General features: G+C 54.7%; 7 protein-coding genes across 7 annotated transcripts; 1 reads left to right on the top strand and 6 right to left on the bottom strand.

Annotated features, from left to right (window-relative positions):
* Positions 1–33: 33 nt before the first annotated feature.
* On the bottom strand, positions 34–1,560 carry V2A60_002652 (uncharacterized protein; the record flags this gene model as incomplete). The annotated part of the gene is made up of 1 exon (XM_083254000.1): positions 34–1,560. The coding sequence occupies one exon, from the start codon at positions 1,558–1,560 to the stop codon at positions 34–36; it is 1,527 nt and encodes a 508-aa protein (XP_083110126.1).
* A 796-nt stretch (positions 1,561–2,356) lies between these two features.
* V2A60_002651 (mitochondrial 37S ribosomal protein mS23) lies at positions 2,357–3,182 on the top strand (the record flags this gene model as incomplete). Its single annotated transcript, XM_083253999.1, has 2 exons — positions 2,357–2,742; positions 2,831–3,182. 2 exons carry the CDS (start codon positions 2,357–2,359, stop codon positions 3,180–3,182), a joined length of 738 nt encoding a protein of 245 aa, XP_083110125.1.
* Positions 3,183–3,325: 143 nt separating this feature from the next.
* Positions 3,326–4,288, bottom strand: V2A60_002650 (N-acetylglucosaminyldiphosphodolichol N-acetylglucosaminyltransferase anchoring subunit ALG14; the record flags this gene model as incomplete). Its single annotated transcript, XM_083253998.1, has 2 exons — positions 3,326–4,063; positions 4,157–4,288. 2 exons carry the CDS (start codon positions 4,286–4,288, stop codon positions 3,326–3,328), a joined length of 870 nt encoding a protein of 289 aa, XP_083110124.1.
* Positions 4,289–4,741: 453 nt separating this feature from the next.
* On the bottom strand, positions 4,742–6,137 carry V2A60_002649 (P-loop containing nucleoside triphosphate hydrolase protein; the record flags this gene model as incomplete). The annotated part of the gene is made up of 5 exons (XM_083253997.1): positions 4,742–5,116; positions 5,187–5,387; positions 5,448–5,475; positions 5,532–5,947; positions 6,018–6,137. The coding sequence occupies 5 exons, from the start codon at positions 6,135–6,137 to the stop codon at positions 4,742–4,744; spliced, it is 1,140 nt and encodes a 379-aa protein (XP_083110123.1).
* Positions 6,138–6,381: 244 nt separating this feature from the next.
* Positions 6,382–8,136, bottom strand: V2A60_002648 (FAD dependent oxidoreductase-domain-containing protein; the record flags this gene model as incomplete). Its single annotated transcript, XM_083253996.1, has 2 exons — positions 6,382–7,326; positions 7,381–8,136. The coding sequence occupies 2 exons, from the start codon at positions 8,134–8,136 to the stop codon at positions 6,382–6,384; spliced, it is 1,701 nt and encodes a 566-aa protein (XP_083110122.1).
* Positions 8,137–9,321: 1,185 nt separating this feature from the next.
* Positions 9,322–13,461, bottom strand: V2A60_002647 (inositol polyphosphate kinase KCS1; the record flags this gene model as incomplete). Its single annotated transcript, XM_083253995.1, has 2 exons — positions 9,322–13,135; positions 13,187–13,461. 2 exons carry the CDS (start codon positions 13,459–13,461, stop codon positions 9,322–9,324), a joined length of 4,089 nt encoding a protein of 1,362 aa, XP_083110121.1.
* A 4,827-nt stretch (positions 13,462–18,288) lies between these two features.
* V2A60_002646 (uncharacterized protein) lies at positions 18,289–21,405 on the bottom strand (the record flags this gene model as incomplete). Its single annotated transcript, XM_083253994.1, has 1 exon — positions 18,289–21,405. One exon carries the CDS (start codon positions 21,403–21,405, stop codon positions 18,289–18,291), a length of 3,117 nt encoding a protein of 1,038 aa, XP_083110120.1.
* Between the last annotated feature and the right edge of the window lie 182 nt (positions 21,406–21,587).

Here is a 21,587-nt window from a genome sequence, read left to right as displayed (position 1 = left end):
GATATACAGAGAGCCCCTGGGGCAAGCTGCCTCCTATTGAATCACTCTATTACCCATCACTTGCCTTAGCTTAGCGGCACTCTCAAAGATGCGCCAAGCCGCAATATCGTCGGTCCTGCCAACAATCCTGTCGCAGATGGCGAGTACTTCTAAGCGGCGGTCAATAGGGACATCCCAGCGAACTGAAATCTCGTCAAAAGCCTTTTCCAGTTTATGTTGTGAGCAGCACCGTTTGACGGCTTTCAGGAGCCAAATGACAGCCCATTTGTCAATGCAAAACTGATCTCCCATCTCATCTTGCGCTTGGTAGAATGCATTAACAACACTGTCCAGGCGTTGCTCGCTCCAGTCTGAGCCAGGATGGCCGCCATGAAGGAAGAACCCTCGGAAAATTCCCAGGAACAGAGTTGGGTGCAAGACCACACCTTGCGCCTTCATCTCATCCAAGAAGTATACCACCTTACTCAAATCCCCAACACGAACAGCGTAATGCTCAAGAAAGAGTCTAAAGGTGCGCAGATCTGGAGAGATGCAAACACTTCGTTGGAGGTTGTTTTTGAGCGAAGGGTGCTCCTTAGCGACTTTAGACAGCATCATGAGGGCTTTAGTGATAGCCTTGGAAACCATGTAATTCTTCTCTGGCTGCTGAGGCGCAGTCTTTCCACCAGCCCTCATTCGACGATACGTATCCTCGGCTGCTCCTTCTTCTCCAGAGCGAAGTAGTCCTGAAATGACGCAATTTAATACAATTGTATCCACAAGCTGGCCAGCTTCAACCATTTCCTTGTATGCAGCCCTGACGCCATCAGAATCCCTCTGTAAGCCGAAATAGTAGATTAGTGTGACATGATGGAAATGATTGAATGATATGCCCCGATTCTCCATTTCTTTGTACAGCATATCAGCCAATGCAAAGCTGCCAGCTTTTGTCGCGGCGTCAAACAGGATGTTGAAGGTAACTTCGTTGGCAGGTTGATTCCCTTCTCGCTCCATTTCGGACCACAGCCGCATTGCAGATTCGAGCTGTCGTGTCTGGACTCTAGCAGTGTACTTGGCAGCGAACGCCAGCGCATAGTTCCACTGACGCTGGTTAAGCGTGAGTCCAGCGTTTTTCACATCCGCCACGAGCGAAAAGTAGCGCAGCATGCTGGTTGAATCTCGTTTCTTGGGCATTCCCATAACCCGTAAAAGTTCCTTGCGCCAGCCTGCTGTGAGATTCAGCATACGAGGCTCCGGCAGCTCTTGATACGTCGCATAGATTCTTTCCAGGGGCACCAGGTCTCGGTATCGCAGTCGTTTCCGCAATGACGTGCAAAGCTTTTCTATAATCGCCTCTGTCGCAGCTGAAATGCGGGGCATATCTTGTTGAGTCGGAAAGGAGACGTCCTGCTCAGCGTCGGATACTCTGATGCGCGGCCCATCTGGAGCGGCAAAGCCGCCACGAAATGGATCTCGATGTGCCTCGTAAAGCTCGGCTGCCGTGGCTTCCACCGGACCCGACACTAGGCTTAGAAGTTCATCCTTGCCAAGATGCAGACTTGGGTTTTCGAGCTCAGTCATCTCGGGCACTACCGATGACCGCAAAGTAGCTCGTCGGTGCCTTAACGTCCGTGCTGGGAGTATTGTTTGCCGAGGTTTCGTTGCCAAATGGTTTGAATCGATAAATTCTGAGTCCGAATTGCTCATCGGAGATGCATCTAGGCTTGAATAGACGGGTATCGCCGTGGTCTTTCGAACACTTCGGGCAAGGGCTCCTATCGTAGATTTGTCAATTTGTTTGGGCAGCGGCGCCGACCTGTAGTTCGGCGCAAAGGTTGAGAATAGCCATATTGAGCTTCGTTGGCATTTCGCCATCGCGTGCGAATCGATTTGCGGCCGCCTTCCACCCGCAGCATCAGCACAGCGTCCCGGCGAAGCAACTGTAGCTCCAAGAAGTAGAGGTGCAGTAACAGTGCCACGGGACCGCATGGCGCTGCGTACGGGTCCCTGGACGCTGCTAGATTTCATTGAAACGGCTTGCTCATTTTGCACCTCCGGCGTCAACCACGAAACGGTGCATAAAAGCAAAAGACTTTTCGTAGTGAAAGGACGAGAAGCCAAGGAGGATTTTCTAGTAGTTTGATGGAGGTCATAGAAAGGAGTGGGTCCAGGAAATCTGCTGTTGCGCGCCTAGCGACCCCAAAATTCAACCCAACTTCCTCTGCGTCTTGGTTCGAAGCTTCAACCTCTGAATCAGCGACTCCCGTCCTGCGCCACCGACTCAATTGGAAAATAACACTAATCACTGGACATACTTCACGGCCAAGCCCCTTCGATTGTGACTCCTCGCCCCGACAGCGTCCACATCCGGAAAGCCATGCGTGGCCGCCAGATCAGGCCCGCAAGGGTGCTGCAGAGCGTCCAGGAGGAGCTCAAAAGCACTGTTATGGGCAGCGACAAGACGTACAAGCCGCCGTGGCTCAATATTGTCTCCTCAGTGCCTCCGTCTGAGACGCTCATTCGCCCAATTCCTACGCAGCACGCTGCGTTTATCGCCAGCAAGAAGGCCCGCAAGCCACGCAACATCTACCGCCCGCAAAAGATTGTCTACCTCGAGGACGCCCTGCGCGCGGCCTTTTACAAGGACCACCCGTGGGAGCTGGCCCGACCGCGAATTATCCTAGAGTCTGACGGCAAGGACAGCCAGCGATGCGACTGGAGCAAAGGCGTGCGCCAGCCAGGCATAGCCCTAACCGGCGAGAGGTGAGCTACTACTGCTACTTCTGAATCCCCTCATCGGATCAGCCTGGGATGCTGTAACATCTGCTAACTGGTTATGCGCTTACTATAGCGTCATCCAACGCCAATTATACCTCATGGAGGCCGAAAAGATGACGCAGAACAAGGCCTACGATGTGGCCCGCCACGAGTTCTACAAGCTACGCCAAGCGGAGGAGATTGAACGCAGGGTCGCCCTGGAGGAGGCGCGCCACGTCGGTGCCTACTTTGGCAAGACGAGAGGTGATGTCGGCATGATGCTTGAGGACCACGAGTTCGAGAACTGGAAAGTCTGGGCCGGCAAGGAGGCGGCGGCGCGGCAGGCGCGCGAGGCCTCGGAGGTGGAAACGTTCGACCCTGATGATGCCCAGCCCGACTCAGAGGCAGATTTTGCGGAATCTACCGAAACGCGAGCTTCACCATAGTGTGATGCGTGCAGAAAGCAAATTGGAGGAAGCAGAAACGACAAAAGCAGCTTCTTGGCGGAACAATGGGCCAAGTCACCAAGTATTGGTTTATAGATACTGTACAATATGTGTATTAAGGATACAAACTTTTCGAGGCCATGCTATTTTATGTCTTCTCGTCTTGCATTGAAGACAACCTGTCCCACGTTCTGGACGCTGTATCTGGCTGCCACATGCGCGTGCTGCACGGCAAAGAAGTCCGCCAACCCCGTGCCGTGAAGCAGCCTGCCCGTGAGCGACAGTGTCGAGATGCGCGCCCACGATTCGACGTACACGAAGCGCATACTCCCCTGCGGCACCACCCACACCATCTTCAGCACGTGTATCACCAGCGCGACGAAGAACCCCGTCGCGGGCCCATTGGAGAACACCAGCGATGGGTACCGTCGACCGCCGCTACTGCTGCTGTTGAAGCTGCGACTGTTCGGCGGCGCCAGCAGCGCGGGCACAATGTCCAGCACGCTACGCAGCGCGCTCGCCGGCGTCTTCAGAAGGCTCTGGTGGACGCGGCGCGCGCGGGCGACACGCACAATGTCGTGCGTGCCGGGCTCGGTGCCGCGCGCGGCGCAGAGGGCGGCCAGGGAGTCCTCGTAGGCACGTGCGTGGTGCGCGGACACGGCGTCCCCGGACGACACGAGGTAGCGCCGGTGGAAGCGGCGAAAGTTGCACGCGCCATCGTCCATCATCATGAGCATCTCCCGCGTGTGCCCGCCGGAGCCGAGCACGAAGAGGTGGTAGTCGTCTTGGCGCTGGGGCCCCGACCCTGGCGCGCGGCCCAGCGGCGGCGATGACGGCCATTGTACCCGCCGACGAGCAGCGACGAGCTGGACATGCCGGACCTTGAGAATTACATTTTAGACGAAAGATTTTGGAGGTGAGTGTGGGGGAAAAAATGAAGAGGGAAGGGTGAGGGGGAGTAAACAACGACTAACGGTAATGAAGATGCCGACTTGGATAGCGAGGGCGATGGCTGTGAGAAGGATTATAGGCCATGCAAAGCTCGACAGGATGAGGCCAACCCCAGCAGCGAGCAAGGCAACAGCCAGACTCCCGACGAGGAGCATGGCCTATGTGTCAGTTTTTGATTTTATAGCGGCCTCATGCACAGTGCTTGGCGAGGCCGGCGGTTGGTGTTTGCACGCAACGTGGCAGCTATGCAGCAGACGCGTTGCTCGTCCGTCGGACAGCTATCGGGGAGTGCAATAAGTGTTGTATTGCGGAATTCAAGGGTTTTATATCAAATCACGTGGCTGATAAACTGTCCTGAAAAAGCTAGAAAGATGATTCTGCAGCGCTTAGGGAATGAGTATGAGGTGTTGGTGTTTAGCTTAAATTCAGGTCTCATCATCGCGGTGGGTCACCCGTTTAAACGACTTAGACGACCGACATCGTCCATGAAGCGGCGCATCTTTTTCATTCTACATCTACCGGAAAGAGTCCCTTCACACTTGGTCGCTACAAATGTGATTCCAGATTGTACTCTCTTTCATACCTCCTTCTTGGCCAAGACCCCGCCTTCAGTTTCCCAACGCCGGCCTCTTGATCTCACGGTACAGCGCATACTCCTTCTCCACAATGGCGCGCGTCGCCTCCGTCGCCGTCTCTTCCACTAGCCTGTCCACGCCCTCGCCCGTGAGCGCCGAGCACTCGTAGTACTTTGCCCGGATATACTTGGCGTGCCACGCAGCCTGCGCGCTCGACACGCACGGGCTGGCGGCCGTGACGGACTGCATCGAGGCTGACAGGGGCAGCTGGTGATAGTAGTAGCCGAGGCTGAAGCGCTTTGGGGACGTGCTACCGCGCTGGCGGAGGTCTTTCTTGGTTCCCAGCAGGCGGAGTGTCGGCGGTAGGGCCTTGGATTTCGAAAAGAGGCCTTCGGCTGTAAATTTCCACTACCAAGGTGTCGTCAGTTGCTGACGAATCGGTGCGTGAGTTTGGCAACAAGGGTGGGAGCGGGCATACCCATGCGACAATCGCCCTAAGTGACGCAGGGTCACCTATGTCGAAGCAGAGAAAGATGACATCCCAGTTAATGTGTGCCAGAAGCCGCACGGTAGCAAGATCTGGCGCGCCAGAGGTATCCCAGAGCTCAACGCGCGCGGCGTTCTTGCAGCGCGGTTGGTGCGTGTAAGTCTCGTACTGCGTGCGCGGCATTACGGAGGTCTGTCTTCCATATCAGCTCATGATACTCTGTCACCGCATAGCCATTCAATGCAGACATACATCTGGAAAGTAACCATAGCGAATGCGACTAAAGCACGAATTAGTCACAGAAGGATGGACAAGTATACAACCATAGAAACGTACTAGAGAAGCGAAGTCTGGCCCGAGGACGGGCACCCAACAAACAAAAAGTTCAGATGCAGCGGCTTCGACAGGTTTGGCTCGAAAACCGTTGATGTCCTTCCCGTAGACACCAGCGTCTCGTCAGCTTGTCCATTATGATAGTACTCATCCTCAAACTCATCGCGGGTGCGCTTCTTGCCACGGCATCGGAACAGGCCCGCAAAGAAGCCGCAGCGTTTCTTCGACGTCGCCTTGGAGCGCATCGACAGCACTGTACTCGGGCGCTGACAGATGGTTGACTCGTCGTCACTGTCGTAGCCCGTGCGGGTGCGCGGCGGCGTTGGCAGCCGCTCTCGCTGCTGGCGTTTTGGCGTGAAGAAGCGGGCGCGTAGAAGACTCAGGCGGGAGACGGGCCGTTCCTCTTCTTGCCGGAATGTCTGTCCTTGCCATTTAGCTGATTCAATTCGATGCTTTAAAGAAATACAAATGAGGCAAGAGGGCAAATACCAGGCGAGTCACCGGTCGATCTCCAAATCCATCGTTGGCAAACGGGTCTTCGCGCTCGAGGCGGCTGGGCACAGAGTGGCGCCACGAGTCAATATCTATGGCCGAATCGCCTTCACTCATTTTGCAGCAAAATCATTCGAAATTCAAAGCAAGCAATGCAGTTTGTTGGAGAAGAGAAAAGGGTGTGAGCAGAGGGATATGGCCTGTGCAAACTTGGCCAAGCTATGTACAATCAAAGACGGGACGTTGGATTGCGTTTGCACCACAAAGGGTCCCGACCAAAAACAAACGCGAGTTTCCGTCCAAGCTAAAACACTCTTTTTTTTTTCTTTTCTCATGATCATCGTGTTCATCATTGTTCTCATTACAGAGACAGGTTCTTCAGATCGGCCCTTTTGAGCCTCTCCTCATCCAGCGCCACCACATCCCGTGGAAACCACGAATCTAGTGTCCCTGCTGGTCGGCCCGGAACCTTGGGCAGATCCTTCTTATCCTGTCCCGCCATCATGATGGCCGCCGCCGCGCCGCTCAGCCACGCCCACACCATGCCGTGCCCATTGAAGCCCGCGGCGATCCACTCGCCCGAGCCTTCAAGGCCGGCGACGTCCGCGCCCGGGTACGTATTCTGCCGTTCCGAGATGTTCTGCGAGAGCGAGCCAACAAAGGGCAGCGAATCTCCGGTGAAGCCCATGATGCCCGTCCAGTCTTTCTTGGAGCTGCCCGCGGTCGGACTGCTGCCGCCGCCCCAGTTGGGCTCGAAGACGGTGGGCATGATGCCGCGGACGTGCACCAGCGGCAGTGCATCGCGTTTGCTGTCGTCCCAGACGCCCAACAAATCGAGACCTCCTGATTTGCTGCGGAGAAAACCACCGCCAACCATCACATCACCCGGCGAGCCATCATCATTGTCTGGCCGCTGCGTCACGTAGTCGAAGCCGGGGGCGTAGACGGTGCCCCAAGAGCGGTTGCCATGCGTAGCAGGGAAATCCGCGCCGCCATCTTGCGCAGACATACAGCCGCGAGCTCCGGTGAGACTGTTCCGGAGGCGAGGCACTAAGCTTGGGGCGTATGCATTGGTTGCATGGAGAACGTGCCGAGTGCGGACGGTACCCTTGGGTGTCTTGATGGCGTACGGGTGCTGCGGAGAATTCGCAGCGACGGAAATATCCTCGACAGGTGTATTGCTCAATAGGACAAGCTGCGGATACTTATCCACAAGAGCTTTCCATGCACCGGTGACTAGGCGGAAGGGAAACGCGGCGCCGGCTGGATACGAAAGAGCACCGACAATCAAGTCGTTGCAGCCAAACTGTCTTGGTCAGTACCAAAAAAAGGAAAGAATAGTATACGGACCCAAGCTTACCTTTTTGCGCGCTTCCTCACCCGGCCAGACGTTGACCTCAATGTCGGGCACATTCGTTTTCAAATCATCCACCAGGCTTTTTGCCTTTTCGAAATCCTCCTGTTCCAGAAACATGTCCACCGACTCGACATCCCGGACCTCGCCCTCGGGGACCTCGCGCCCGACCTCCTTGAGCACGTCCACGTGGCTGCGCATGAACCGGAGCGTGTCGCGCGCCTTGTCGGCCGATCCCAGGCGGGTCTTGAGGTCCGCAAAGTCCTTGTACGGCGCCGACTTGATGTGGCCGCCGTTGCGCCCCGTCGCGCCGGCGCACACGTCGCGCGCGTCGAGCGCCACCACACGCAGCGGCATCTCCGTGCGCTGGTCGCGGCTAATCTCCAGCACCGTCCGCGTTGCCGCGAGGCCCGCGATGCCGGTGCCGATGATGACGTAGTCGGCCAGGTCCGGCAGCGGGTGCGCGTTCAGGTTGACCTCGGGGAAGGGCGCATCGTCCATCCAATACGAGGCGGTGGCGTTTGCCACGGGCACGGCGGCGCCCTGGAGGGCCCGGCTGAGCATGGCGCCGAAACCTGCGCCGGAGACCGCGCCGAGCTGTGCAGCAATCTTGAGAAGGTATCGTTCAGCCTGAGTGTGGTCGAACAAGGAGGGGGGAAAGGAGCTCACCATGTCCATCTTTCCCGCCTTGCCTTGAGCAGCTTGGTGAGAGGTATCCGACTGCGATGGACGAAAGAGGCCGTCCTGCGAGTGTTGTGCCATCCTCAGATTCTCAAGGGGGGGGGATCCCGTAGACCATATAAGTCGCCCCAAAGGCGTTGAACGGCGGACGGGGCACGAGCACCAAAGGCAAGAGCTTCCTGTCAAGAAAACGACGCTTGTCAGTGCGCAGGTGAGTAGCTCAGGTGCTGCGGACTAGGCTCACGCGCCGTCGGGCGGCTCAGGAATGGAGGCTGCGCTTCTAGCTTCTGGTAGTAAGGGGGGGGGGGCCAAGGAACGGATGACCTCTGGTTGCTACGCACCCCAGGCTCCGTGCCCCGAGGTGGCTGCAACGTCGACGGCGTTCCAACAAAAAGTTGGACTTGTCATTGAAACAATGGCCATCAGCATCCGATGATGTTGTTTTTTACAAATAAAGTTAAGCGAGAGAGTGAGGGGGGGGGTCGTCGGCAGCGTAGCGCAGAGTCTAAACGTCCAAGTATTCAACGAGCACGGTTGCGCATTGTTCTCAGGTTCAGCTTCCTACAGCAAGGGGGCACTTGCTACACACGGACTCGTGGTTTCAGAACCCTTAATAAAAGCATAAACATGGAACTACTCAGTAATAAATCAATTGCGAGAACCATGGACTACTTGAATCTGCAGTAGTGACGACAGGACTCATAAAACCAAAACTACCCGACTGATCGGTACCGCAAGACGAGCAAGGTGCAACAACATGTCGACTTTCTCCAACACCTTAACTTTGAACCATTTTGAAGCCAGTTACAGACCAAATTCAAAAAACAAACGTCATCGTGTAATATATCAAAAACATGCGCCTAAAGTCTATGCGTAGTGGGGTATTGTCTTCCTCTCAATCTTTTTCCATGCCCTTTTTACAATGCAGCTCTCTCTGGCCGTCCCAAATTTCCCTTCTGGTAGTTGAAAAACGAAAGAAGGAAAACCGCAAAAAAAGAAGAAAAAGAACCAACCAAATCAATCGACCAGGCAATTTACATTGCGTTTTTTTTCTTTCGAGATCGAGCTCTTTTCCGTCCCTCAAGGTGTTCGCCTGCTGTTGCTACTGTGCCGGGTTTTCTTTTCATTCAATCAACGCCTCTCAGTTTGCCCAAATGAAGAAGACACGGAAAAAACAAACCACCGTCAAACGTAAGATAGAGTACAGGGAGAACCGCCTTACTTTCTTCCTGTCCAGATAGATAAGAAAATGCGTTGGCCTGCAGCCTAGACGCTTTCCATGCCCATATCGTTCTCGAGGTGAAGAGCTTCCAGATCCTGCAGATCCTGAAGCTCCAACGCGCCACGACCCAGCGCATCCAGGCCGAGCTCGGCGCGGACGTCACGCTGAATCTGCAAAAAGTACATCTTGAGACTGTGCAAGCCCTTGAGGAACCCGCCGTCCGCCTCGCCTGGATGCTGCGGCGGGCACGGCTTGTCGTCGATGTTGTCAAACGGCGTCACGCTGTTGGCAAAATCGGCCACCTTGAAGTCGACGTCTTTGAGATTTCGCTTGCGGCGGCGCGGCGCCTCCTCGGTATCCGTCGCGGCGTCCGTTGCGGACTCGTAGACGGTCTCGTCGCCGGCACCGTCGTCGGACATGTCACCGTCGTAAAACATGAGCAGGCTCGCGGCATAGAATCTGTAGCCACGCAGGCCCTGGACAATGCTTTCCAGCTGCGCCAGCTTGCGCAGAATGACGGGGATATGGCGTAGGATGCTCTGCAAATCAACGCCATTGTACAGAAACTTTTGCAGCGCATCTTGGAACTCGCGACCAGCCTTGACCCTGCGGCCAAAATACTTGTCTTGGAAGTCATAACTTTGTGTTCTATTGTTCCAGACTTGCAGCCCGCAGATGCGCACACCAAGCTCTTGTGAGGTGGTCGTTCTGCATTTCTCTTGCTGCGACTTCTGCTTCTTCGGTGTAGCTTCCACGCCGTACTGACGTGTACCCATCTTCAAGTCCATCATGCAAGGGCGTTTCATGCTCGCAGTGAGATCCTCTAGCAGCAGAAAGTATTCAATGCGATCACGTTGCGATTTGGCCTCCTTGGGGTTTACAGGTCGCGGGATCTTTTTGAATTCGATTGTTGGGCTGGGAAGTTCCGAGGCAGCTGTGGAGCACGCCGTAGAGTATGATAGATCAAGCTTCTTGGGGCTATGTGTGGACTCCACAATGTCGGATTCAAACATACCTTCTTCATCACTATTCTTGTAACGGCCATTGGTTCCGGATGAAGCTTTGCCGTTTGCCTTGCCCGTCTTGTCATTATTATGGTCATACTCGGCGTCATCTGCCTCCTCAAAGTACTTCAGATTTCCTCTCGACTCGCGCACATCTTGCGGCCTTCTCCGAAGACCACCGGCAGAGTATCGTCGCTTCTTCTTAGCCGCGAGAGGATTATTCTTCAGAATTTCTGGTTCGGGCGCACTAGTTCCTGTGACATCCTTCACTTCTTTTTCTGGCTCAGGCTCGGGCTCCGGAGTTAGGAGCAACGAGGTTGATGCCCCTAGGTCGCTTTTCGTCTCTGTCGGCATAGGCGGCGGTGGGGGCGCAACAGCGTTCACTGGTGGTGAGCGTTGCTCCATAGGCTGGGCTCGTCCAAGATTCGGATCAGAGTTACTTGGTCGAATCAGCCTCTGCAAGGTTGGACGGGGAATAGAGCGCTGGTGAGGTCGCCGATGCTTCTGAATTTCGACAGGCTCTTTGAGGAATGCATCATTGAAAACTTCGTTGCGTAGTCGCTTATTAATTGTCGTTGCGCCCCAGCTGTTTGGTCTGTTGTCGAGAAATGGTCGTTGGCTCGTAGTCCATGATGCTTGAGGCGATACCTTGGTTGCTGAGGCACTTTTTCTGCGGAAGTAGTCCGGCGGTGGCGTCGGTTGCAACAGACTTCGCGGAAGAATGTGCTTGTTGTCGTCAAACGTGACAGTGGGTATTTGCAATGCTGAGTTGGCAAGGGATTGGCTAATGATCCTGTGCGGTGCCGCGCCGTTAATACCGCTACCATTTACGACACCTGATGACTCAACACCGTTGTTGCTGGCCAGCTCCTCCGCAGCTGCGGCGTCTTGGAGCTTTTTGCGCTCTACAGCCGCTTGCTCTTCCTTTTTTGACACGCTCTTGCGCCTTGACTGCTTCTGAAACGTGACGTTCAAAACACCGATATATCGAGGAAGAAATGGCAGCAGATCTCGATGATACCTCTCGATAGTTTCGTAGAACTCATTTTCTCGGTTGTTCAGCTGCTTGCACACAGCACGACGGGAGAATCGCCATAACGTTGTATGTCCGCCAACCTGATGTTTGTATGGGATGAGCTCGATGGCCTCAAGCGGCTCCCTGCTGTGAGAATGTGTAGGGTCATGAATATGCTCCTCGTGCGGTGTTATGATACGAGCAGACTTTCCGTTAGATTTAGCCGTTTTGGTTTCAATGTCGACTTCGATCGGTCGGACCGGGGCCTGAACAGCATCTTGCTCAACGCGTCGTGGTGTCAAGTTTTCTCGTGACCGACGATGTGTCAGTTCGAAGGGCTTGGCATCGTCTGGTCCAATCACAGGCTCGGGCTCGTCGGCCTTGACAAGCCAAGGGTGAGGTTGGTTGTGGGACGGTGCTCGCGGGCGGGGGGGATGCTCGGGGCCGGGGCTCTCTACCTCGTCTCTGGGGTCGTCGCTCAGCTCTTGGTGCGGAACAAAGACAGCGGAGGATATTTTCTCCTCGCCCGATTCCTCTGCATCGCCGTCGCCACTGTCACAGGAGTCGCGGCCCTTTGGCGTACTCGGCGAGGGCAGGTGATCGAGTGCGCCAGCAGGCTCCGGCACCGGCCCCACATCAAGTGGCGGTACAGAATTGGCGTCGGCTTGTGTGTCGTCGGATGCTCGCACAACAGGTGTCTCATCGCCAGCGATGTCGTCCTGTTCGGGATGGAAATAATCAGCTGGATCAGGGTCGCGTGTAACTTCGGCTGGCGTCTTGCTGCCCACCCGCCGTGATTGTTGTTGGGATGGCGGCGGTCCCTCATCGGCCGTCCCCACATCAGAAACAGCAGAGGATTCTGGAAAGGCCTGCTCAGTTTCTTCGACAGTCGGGGTCAGCTTGTCGCGGGTAGATTTCGTATCTTTACGACGGGGTTTCTCTTCATCTGGCAGGGCTTCTTTGAAGAAGCGCAAGCTATAACTGGCTTTTCGGCTTCGGGCATTAGGCTCGACGCCAGCCATAGCTTCGGCAACAGATTTCTCGACAAGGCCATCCTCTTCGCTACCCTCGCCTGCACCAATGGACCATATCTTTTCGGTCTTCTCGGATCCGTTGACAAGTCGATGATCAAGGCCGTAAGGATGATTCTGATATCGTAGGTCGGAGGCGGTAGCGGTGTCTCGCAATTTGGAGGGTGATGTAGTGGTGCGATCAAAATAGTAGGCCGAGGTGGCAGCAGTCAGGTCATCGGGACTCGTAGAATAGGAGAAGGGATGGTCGGAAGAAACGTCAAAGGTCTTGCGGTCAATATCAAGAGAGGAGGATGCGCGACCGCGGGCTCGGTCAAGAAAGTCTCTGTGGTCTATGAGCGACTCGCGGATTTGTGCAATTGTCTGGTCGGAAAAGGAAGCAGGGGGCGGCCTGACATCGCGGCTGGGGAACGGCGCCGCCATGGAGGGCGCCGCAGGAGACGCCATGGCGGGTTTTGACTGTCGGCTGCTGTTTTTGTCGTCGTCGAGGGATGTTATCGAGCTCGCGGGTTCGCCATGTTGCGCAAGTTTGTCATGATTGGTGTCCTGGGGGCCGGATATGATGTCGGTGGTGTCGGCAATGCCGTTTCTGCCGTCTTTGATAGGTTGCTGCACCGTGGTGGGCTGGTGTGTCGCCGTGTGTCGTTTCTTGTCTGTATTGTCGTGCTGTGAGACTGGGGGCTTGGACGGTATACCGCGGGCTGTTGCCAGAGCCTGGGAGAGGAGCGATGGAGTAGCAGGCGGACGTTGGGATGAGTTTTGGTTAGACACGGCGTTGGCAGCGGCAACGGGGGTGAGGCGGCCAGGTCTGGACTTTATATCAGTAGCGGCGTCCACAGGTGTACCTGGTTGGGCTGACGCTGTGGATAGAGGCGGTGTCGCATCAGACAGGGGTAGGGGGTGTGAAGCTGGTAGAGATTGACACGGAGCGGTAGGATGAGTAGGATGATGAGGCGCCCCGGCATGGGTAGAGGGAGGCGTGAGGGCAGAAGCAGGTGTAGATGTACCGTTCTGGATCGGGAGGAATTGCAGATGGGGACGGGAGTGCGCCTGTTGAGGGTGCTGGGCATGGGCCTGGTCGGCTGCAAGGCCTGTGTTTGACTCTGCATCTGGCAGAGGGTCTGACGGAACCATTCGACCGGGACGAGGGGGAGTAGGTGCCGGGGGGTCGGTTATTGTTGCTTGTGCTGGGAGTGGTGCTGATGGTGTTGCTACCGAGCTTTGGACATGGCAGTGGTGGCGGTCATGTTCATGTTCATGGCCGTGGGTTGTTACTGGGGCGAGTGGTACGCCAATGTGCGACTGGCGACTCGGGCTGGACATGGGGAGGACATTTGGGCGCAACAGGGCGACGGTAGACGAGGCGTGGGTGCGATGATTCGTGGCAGGTTTGAGTGTGGGAGGATGGGTGTGTGAGAGAGAGTGTGTGTGTGTGTGTGAGAAAGAGTGAGGTTTGGGCAGTTGACCGGGCCCGGAGGATGTTTAGGTGGGAAACGTGGGAAGCCCGCCGGAGGGGTGGGGGGAGAAAAGATCGGGAGCAAAGACTACTTAGCCGGGTTATGCTGGAGAAGGGGGGGCGCGAAAGAGAGTAAGAGATTAGCTCGGTTGGGTCTAGTTTGGATTGTTTTTGTTTCGTGTGAGTTTTTTTACTTTATTTTAATTTTTGCTTTTTGGGCAACATGATGGGGTGTAAAAGAACAGAGACAAGAGGGAAAAGGCACCTACTTGCCTACCTGTCGTACCTACTTGGCAGCTTGGGTAGCTGTAGATAGTTGGGGAGGCACTTACCTTGGTATCTACTAAGGTAGGCACCTTATCTACCTAGGTTGGTAGCCAGCCAACTGGTGGCAAGGAAAGTAAAACGAGCCGCAGCTGTGGAATGAGAAAGAGGGAAAACAAGGTGGAGAAAGAAATGATGAGAGCAAGAGTAATCTGTAAAATAAGGAATAATGGAGAAAATAAAAGCAAAAAAAAAAAAAAATACATTCACGGGAATAAAAATCAGAGGGCAAATGTGGCGCCGTGCCACCAGTACCGACCTACTACCTAGGTACTTACTTGGGTAGAGACGACTGGGCGCTGTAATACAGGCACTCTCTGGTGTGTACTCCGTGCTAGACGCCCATGACTTGGGCAATGCTACCGGTAAAATAGGGAACTCATGCTGCTTACAGCGCATTCCAGACAGTCACCAGCTACCTCTACCTACCTACCATTCTTTGGCCGACACAGGTATTCCCTTTGTTGCACGAGACGCACATCGGCCTTCTCACGTCGTCGCGGCATCCCTCCTCATAACATCATATCTTACCTATATCATACATCATCCATTGTCGGTTACTACCAGTAGTCCTTATCATCACCACACTATCAGCAGTTTGCCATGGCTCCTTTTTCGTCAAATGGTGCCCAAGACTGCTGCCAACACGCACGTTTGCTCGGTCCCTAGTCGCGTTCCTCGGGTCCCAGAACGCACCCAGCCACCACAACGCTTGACCACAATGCCATTTCCTGGGGTTTCAGTGGCCATCTTCGCCAGGTAGGTAGTTACCAGTCAAGTCACCAGTCATGATAGGTTCCCAATCCAGCTCGGTTATCATTTTCTGCGTCAGCTTGCCGGGCGGTGCATCGAGCTTGCACATGTTGTCATCGCCCGCCTGTTGAACTCGGTCTCGCGCCATCCTCAGACAAAGACGGCCCTTTCAAGCAACCAAGACACCAACAAGCTGTTCGACCCGTATTACCGAATCATTTTCATCTCGTTGAGCGGTGGACTGACTCTAGCCCCGGCTGCCCTCCCGACCTGTCCTGATACACACGTGCCAAAATCTATCCTGAATCCTCACCGAAAAGCTTCAACTCGGAGCATCCAACAAGAACAAAAACCACCAAGCACACGCACACGCACACGCACACGCACACGCAGACAAATTCTCGTCGCTACGCTAGTCATTTCCGGGCTCCCGGCTCAGGGGCCGCCTCTACAGTCAATTGGAAGCCAAAACTCGCCCATGTTTTTAAACCACCAAAAGTCTCAACACCTGCACAGCCCTCACCGGCAGATTACGAGCCGCGCTATGGCACTTATCCCTGCGACTCTCCCAGCCAGCCCTCCGAAACCACATTCTTTCCTTGTGCCACGTACGATTGACTCGTTTGATCATGAACCCCCTGTTTCCTCATTGACCTGGTCATTGCCGCGCCGACGACGCGGATGCGGTTAGAAACACGGCCGCTACCTTGCTTCCCGAAAGCACCAACACCGCCAATGCCACCCTTGCCTGCTTTGAGTAAAATACATCAAACAAGAATGCCCAGACCAATTATGGCAAGCCATGCACCCATGCAGTCTCTTCCCGTTCCGGAAGCTCAAACTTTCTAGAACGCCGTGGCCCACGCCCTCGCTGGCCAATCTGCAGCCGCCCGTGTCAACATGCTCCGAAGCCGCACTTATCAGCGTTATCAGCGAGAGCATGCGCGCCTGCTACTGTACACCATCAGTAATCTGTACACGATGACAGCATCCACCCCTCTTCTCATCCGGACCGCCGTCGATGAAAAGATTAAATCAGCGCACCCCGTCCTTTGCACGTGCTGCCCACCGCTCCTCACTACCATACCGCGCCGTCGAACCCATTTTCCCCCACGCCTTGGCTAGCGCTGATCTCTCAAGATGGAAGGAAACGCCTGGCTCTTACTTGGCTCCCACCAAGCGTTGAGAGTGACACTATATTGCCCTTCGATTACGCCTGCATCATGGACGAATCTGGAGACGAATGTTGACGCAAGGCGCCAAAACGTGCCTCTGCGTAATCTTGGCACGCTACTACTGGTAGCTTTCCTTCTCGGATGCCGCGGATAGGAGCTCCCGTCAAGACACGACAACATGTCAAAACCGGCCAGGTAATTGACGCTTTGAAACTCGCCATGGCCACATCTCCAAGGTGTCGGTGTCCAATTAGTTGCTCGCACAAGAATAATGACCCTGTCATCTCAGAACCACAGCCAGGAACAGAATCAGGGCAAACAACAGCCAGGTCGCACGCATGATTCTAATGGCAAAAAATCCCAGTCATTCCCGGTCATGTCTCGGGCGACGTAGCAAGAACACATGGCACAGTTCTTGTTCCGCCATTGGTGTGTCCAGCTCCCTGGGCTTGCTAAACTTGAAAACAAAGGGCAGCATTGACTTGTCGAACTCGCCGCCGCGTCCGTCCCAGTCCATATACGGACCAGCCTCGCAAAGAGGCATGGACACGGACAGATTAAAAAGCCAGCAATGACTTGCCTGCCCCCCTGCCCCTTGGGGGCTGTTTCACGTAAAAGTTTGTAATTGGAGTAGTTGTCTATTCCACGCATGCTTGAGCCACACGTTATTGCATTCATGATATGCGCGCAACGGCAAGCAGCATCGCTGGCTGAGTCGTATAGCAAGCATCAAGGGAGCAATCGTCGGCCTTGCGACATGAAATGGGGCCGATTCGGTTCATACGATAGATGAGTCTTTTGGACAGGCAAGAGTCCCCTTCTGGCTACCCGAAGAGAGAGACGAGGTGCAAGGGATTTTCCATCTCAGGCCCTCGTCTGATGACGTTGCTGTACATACTAAATAGTAGGCCTATTTGCTGCCGCGACTCCGCCGCCCCCTTGCACCACGGCCCGACTCATTTGCAACGTCTGCAGGTCAGTGACGTCCCCGCACGAGTTGTTCATCTCTCTCTCAGTCAATGGCATGTCGCCCTCAACCTTGCGCTTTTCCTGCGTTGAAAAAAAAAATGAAAAGGGCGGCTGCAAGCTTCACTTACACAGCCCAGGAAGAAAGGGGGGATGAGGGAGGGAGGGGCGTGTGTAATGGCTTGTTTTGCAGGGCTTTGCTGTCCCCCTTCCCCCCTTAATCAGGCGTGATGCCTTTTTTTTGGTGGTGAGATGTTTAAATGTTCGGGCAAGCACAGCCTATTCTTCCCAATAGCGGAAACTAGGGCATGCAGAGTCCCTTTCGTCTTGTCATGACCTGGCCGTCCGTTCCATCGTCGTCTCCCTCCCACGTTGAGACTCCCGACCAGGCAATTGGACCATCCGGGTCGGTGGGGTCCACAATGTCCTGTCGGCCCCACACGCCGTCAACCTCCAAGCCCGGGAAGCCCGCCTTTTTAAGTAGCATCTCGCACAGGTATGGAAGCCGTCCCGAGATGTGACTGTGTTGTTGACTCGAGAAGAATCTGCTTTTTTTTTTTCTACACGAGATCCCGCCCTTCACCCAGGCTACGAGTATCCAGGGGTCGGGTTTATTGTGTCATTTTTTTTCCCTTGCTCTTTTCCGACCTCATCCCGGCCATCGAGATCATTCCAGAGGGGGCTGTCATTGTACGGCAAGATTGCGTGCCTGGGCTTACTTGCTGCATGCGCCACGGCGTCCGGGGGTTGCCCCTACCTAGGATGCTAGGTCGGTAGATGGACAAGTACCTACCTTTGCCTGGATATTATAGTAGGTTTATAGACACCACGTATCTCTCCGAGCAAACATGGCCTGCCTGCCCGTTCTGCTTGGGCATCAATGGCTTACCCTACACTCTTGACGTGATTGACGCTGCGAGACGCGCAACTGGGCCAGACATTCTCCGTGGCCATTCGGCTTGGCGGTGAGTCAGTCGTCTGTGTCTGCCTGGCTGTTCGAAAAAAAAAAATCCTCATTTCTCTTGGCAGTTCTGACACGGCATTGATTGTGTGCCCTTTCGACGTAAAAAAAAGAAGACAAAGATAGCAATAATGAAGCATTCCGCAACACGAGACTGCTGAAAAAGCGTAAAACCCAGCAAAGAATCACTACATACAGGCATTCAAGGGAAAGGGCTGTTGCTAAGAATCAACATTATGTAAAACGCTAATAAATGGTATCTAAAGCGAAGCAATAATTGCTACAAAAACCACCAAACATGCAAACGCCCGTTCCCTGACTGATAATCATCTCCATGCCGTCTGTGACTGCGACCCAGAGACCGAGGCGGCAGCTTGTGCCTTCTTCGCCGCGCTGAGCTCCGCGTCCACGTCCCACGCCTGCCAAAAGTCGCCCATCTCGCGCACCATGTCCTCTACCATGTCCATCGGCTCGACCGACAGCGTCGCTTCCCGCGTCCTGCACTGGTTCTCTACATCGGTGGTCTCCACCAGCGCGGCGGGTTTCTCGGTTCCTGCCTCGGCGGTGCTCTTCGGTGCGGTGCTCGATGGCTTCTGTTGGGTATGGGTGCTGACCGGACTGTCCACGACACCATCTGTGTCCGCGGCGACGTGGAACCGGTGCCGCAGTCCGTCGGTGCGCTTCACGACCAAGGAAAAGTGTTTCGAAAACTTTTCGTTTGAAGCGGTAGGCAGCTCCGCCAGCGGTGTCCGAGGCGGCGGTGAGGATGGCCCATCGCGGTTGGCCACGCCCGCCCTGTCCTTGAGGCCACTAGTCTCTGGTCCATGCTCGTCCGGAAGAAGCCACGAGACCCTGTTGTTTGTACGTCGGGGTGAGCCGGCGTGTCGTGAAGTTAGGATACCCTTAACGCTTGGGTGACGAAGACTTGACCCCTGAAGCCGGCGGCGCTTCTTTACACGCAGGCGCTCGGGGGATGGTGTCGAAAACGCGGCGAATGACTTGATAGCGAACCGGGGCTCTGGGCTGTTTGCTTTACTGACTGGCATTGACGATTCGGTTCGTACAGGCGTAACTGGTGTTGCAACCGGAGGAGGCACCTCAACCGATGCTAACGATGGTGGCGGTGTTATATCCCGGCCAGATGATGGGGTTCGGTCTTGCGCCACGCTGGCTTTGCGCATATCGTTGACCGTCAAACCGCTGTCTGATATAACCTGATGCTGCTCTGGGCTAGTTGATTTCTCTTGACGTGTAGGAGGAGTATCATCCTTGGTGGCACGACGTTCGGCCGTCGGTAGTTTTCCCGATGCGATGGCACTATCCTGCTCAGAAAGCAGCAGTCCACGGTTCTCTTCGGGTTCTTCTGCAGATCCGCTTTCACCGGTAGGGATCGTCATGGATTCATCCGCCTCACTGCTGCGTTGATGCACTATTGGGGCTTCATGCTCTTCTGCGAAAACATCCTCAACGCTAGGTAAAACCTGCTCTTCCATCGTAGTCAAGGGAACTGGTTGTTGAATAACTTGTGCAGAACTGGACGCTCGCCGCGTTAGCTGTGCCCATGAGCTTTTGGGGACAATGCTTCGGAGTATTGCTTTTAAAGAAAAGTCAGATGACTCTTGTTTGACCGTGGGAGATGGTGGTACAACGTTCCCAGCTGCCGATTGGGTCAATGGCACAGCTGTGACACGCGCTTCATTGAGTGCATGCGCCTCCGCTTCAACAGCAATACTGGGAACGTGATTAACTCTGCGGGATTCAACCCCTTCTTCGACGGCGCCTACTTGACGCAGTTGGACAGTCTCTGCACCCGACCCACCGTGTGATTCGTCGCTCATTAAACGACCTGTTACTTCTCCTAGAGCTGAAAGAGATGCGGCCACCTGAACAACCTCATCAACTTCCTTATGACTGGAAGTGTTTTCTGGCTTCGAATCAGTTTCAGCCGAAGGACGCTCTTCTGAATCACACCCATTTTCTAATTCTGCTGATTGCCCAACATGAGCGTCATCACCTGTATGCACAGCCTCGGGTGTAATTTGTTTGACCGTCCTCTTTGTTTCTGCGCACACTCCACTCGGGATAACTGCAATGCCACTGACTCCTTCCATTGCATCTGCCTCCGATTCCTCTGCTGAGCTGTCCAAATATGATAGCTCTGGAGAATCAGAAAGCTCACTGAGCTCTGAATCGGATGAGTCGTCATTCTCACGGCCAGTTTCCTTGTCAGATGCGGGTGATTCGTGATGGATTCCTTCCATCGCAGCATCAGCTGTATGGTCTGGTGCTCGACTTGATTCGTCCTCTTCACTTTCTGATGAATCCGAGAGCGGATCTAGAGCGATATCAAAAACGAAGCCTTCATCATCTGACACTTGATATGGCTTGCGAGTAGTATCATTGCTGAACGTGTAATGAACGGCTGTTGTATTCGGAGGAGAAGCGCCTGACTTTTCTGGAGCTGCGTTGGAACTAGAAGAAACCTTTGTCTTGAATTTCAATGGTGACAACTGCGTAGCTGGCTCTTCTTGTTTGACGTTTCGCAGGGATACTGGGGAGGACAACGTTGCGGCTTGTCGCAGCTCGCCAACTTCGCCGTCAAGCTTTATAATGGTTGGGAGTGGAGCTGTGGCCGTGTTCTTGGGGGCCGAGGTCTGTTTCGGAGGCGAAATGAGTTGACTGGTGGGAGCCCTTGGCGCGAGTTCTGTGTTTGGTGCCAGTCTGTCATTGGTGTCAAGATTTGCCTGCCCGTCATGTTGCGTGGAAAGATCTGGTAAGGCAGGCGCCCATGTGTCGGCTCTTCTCGATGTATCAAACTCTGTACATTCAGCCCTGCTTCTCTTTTCGGGGACGGTCTTCAGCCAATTATGGCTCGCTTTGCGTTTGCGAGGAGGGGCGGCGTCAATGTCTTTCGAAGCTGATCGTTGTACCGTATCGGGATCTGTTGAAAGAATACTGTGACGCCATGCTTGAACTGCTCGAAACTCTTCGTCCTCAAGAAATGGATGGCTTTCTGGTGCTAATGATGTCGTTTTGAGGCTCTGCGGACTAGGTAGATGACACTCAGAACTGTCTAATCTCGGGTTCGTAGCGTGGTTGGCATAAAATTCCATGCTCTTGATAGAGTCAAGTGCTTTGGAAACGCATACTGTTTGGCGGTCGGGCTGTCGTGCAATTCGAGTCAACTGTGTCTTGCTGGCCCAGGGATTTTTCCAGCCTCGGTTGCCCTCGAATGGTCCTGCTAGGGACGCTGAGAATAACCTGGGCGCAGAGCCTGCAAGAAAGCGTTGTCCAGCGAGTTCGTAGCGACGCTTTCTCTCACGGGGACTTTCGTATTGGTCGTCATCGGAACCAACGTAATAGACATCCTCGTCGGGGCACTTGGCCTCGCAGTATATTGTGTCGACGAGCGGCCAGTTTGAACGGGAGGCCCGAGGCGTCATGGTGCCTTGCAAAATTATTGACTCGAGAATCTCATGTAAATGAAAATTGTGAAGACGTTGACCACTGCCATAGATTCGACAATGAGGGGGGGCGGGGGCTGGGTATCTGAAGGCTCCTCCCAGCCTGTGACTTAATCTTGGGTATGTCTTGGGCAGAGCTCATGAGGGTCTATCGCAGACGC

This window comes from Cordyceps javanica, chromosome 2 (assembly GCF_051103115.1).
Source record: "Cordyceps javanica chromosome 2, complete sequence".
In the NCBI taxonomy this organism is placed as follows: Eukaryota; Fungi; Ascomycota; class Sordariomycetes; order Hypocreales; family Cordycipitaceae; genus Cordyceps; species Cordyceps javanica.
This window is presented reverse-complemented; position numbering and strand designations above follow the sequence as displayed.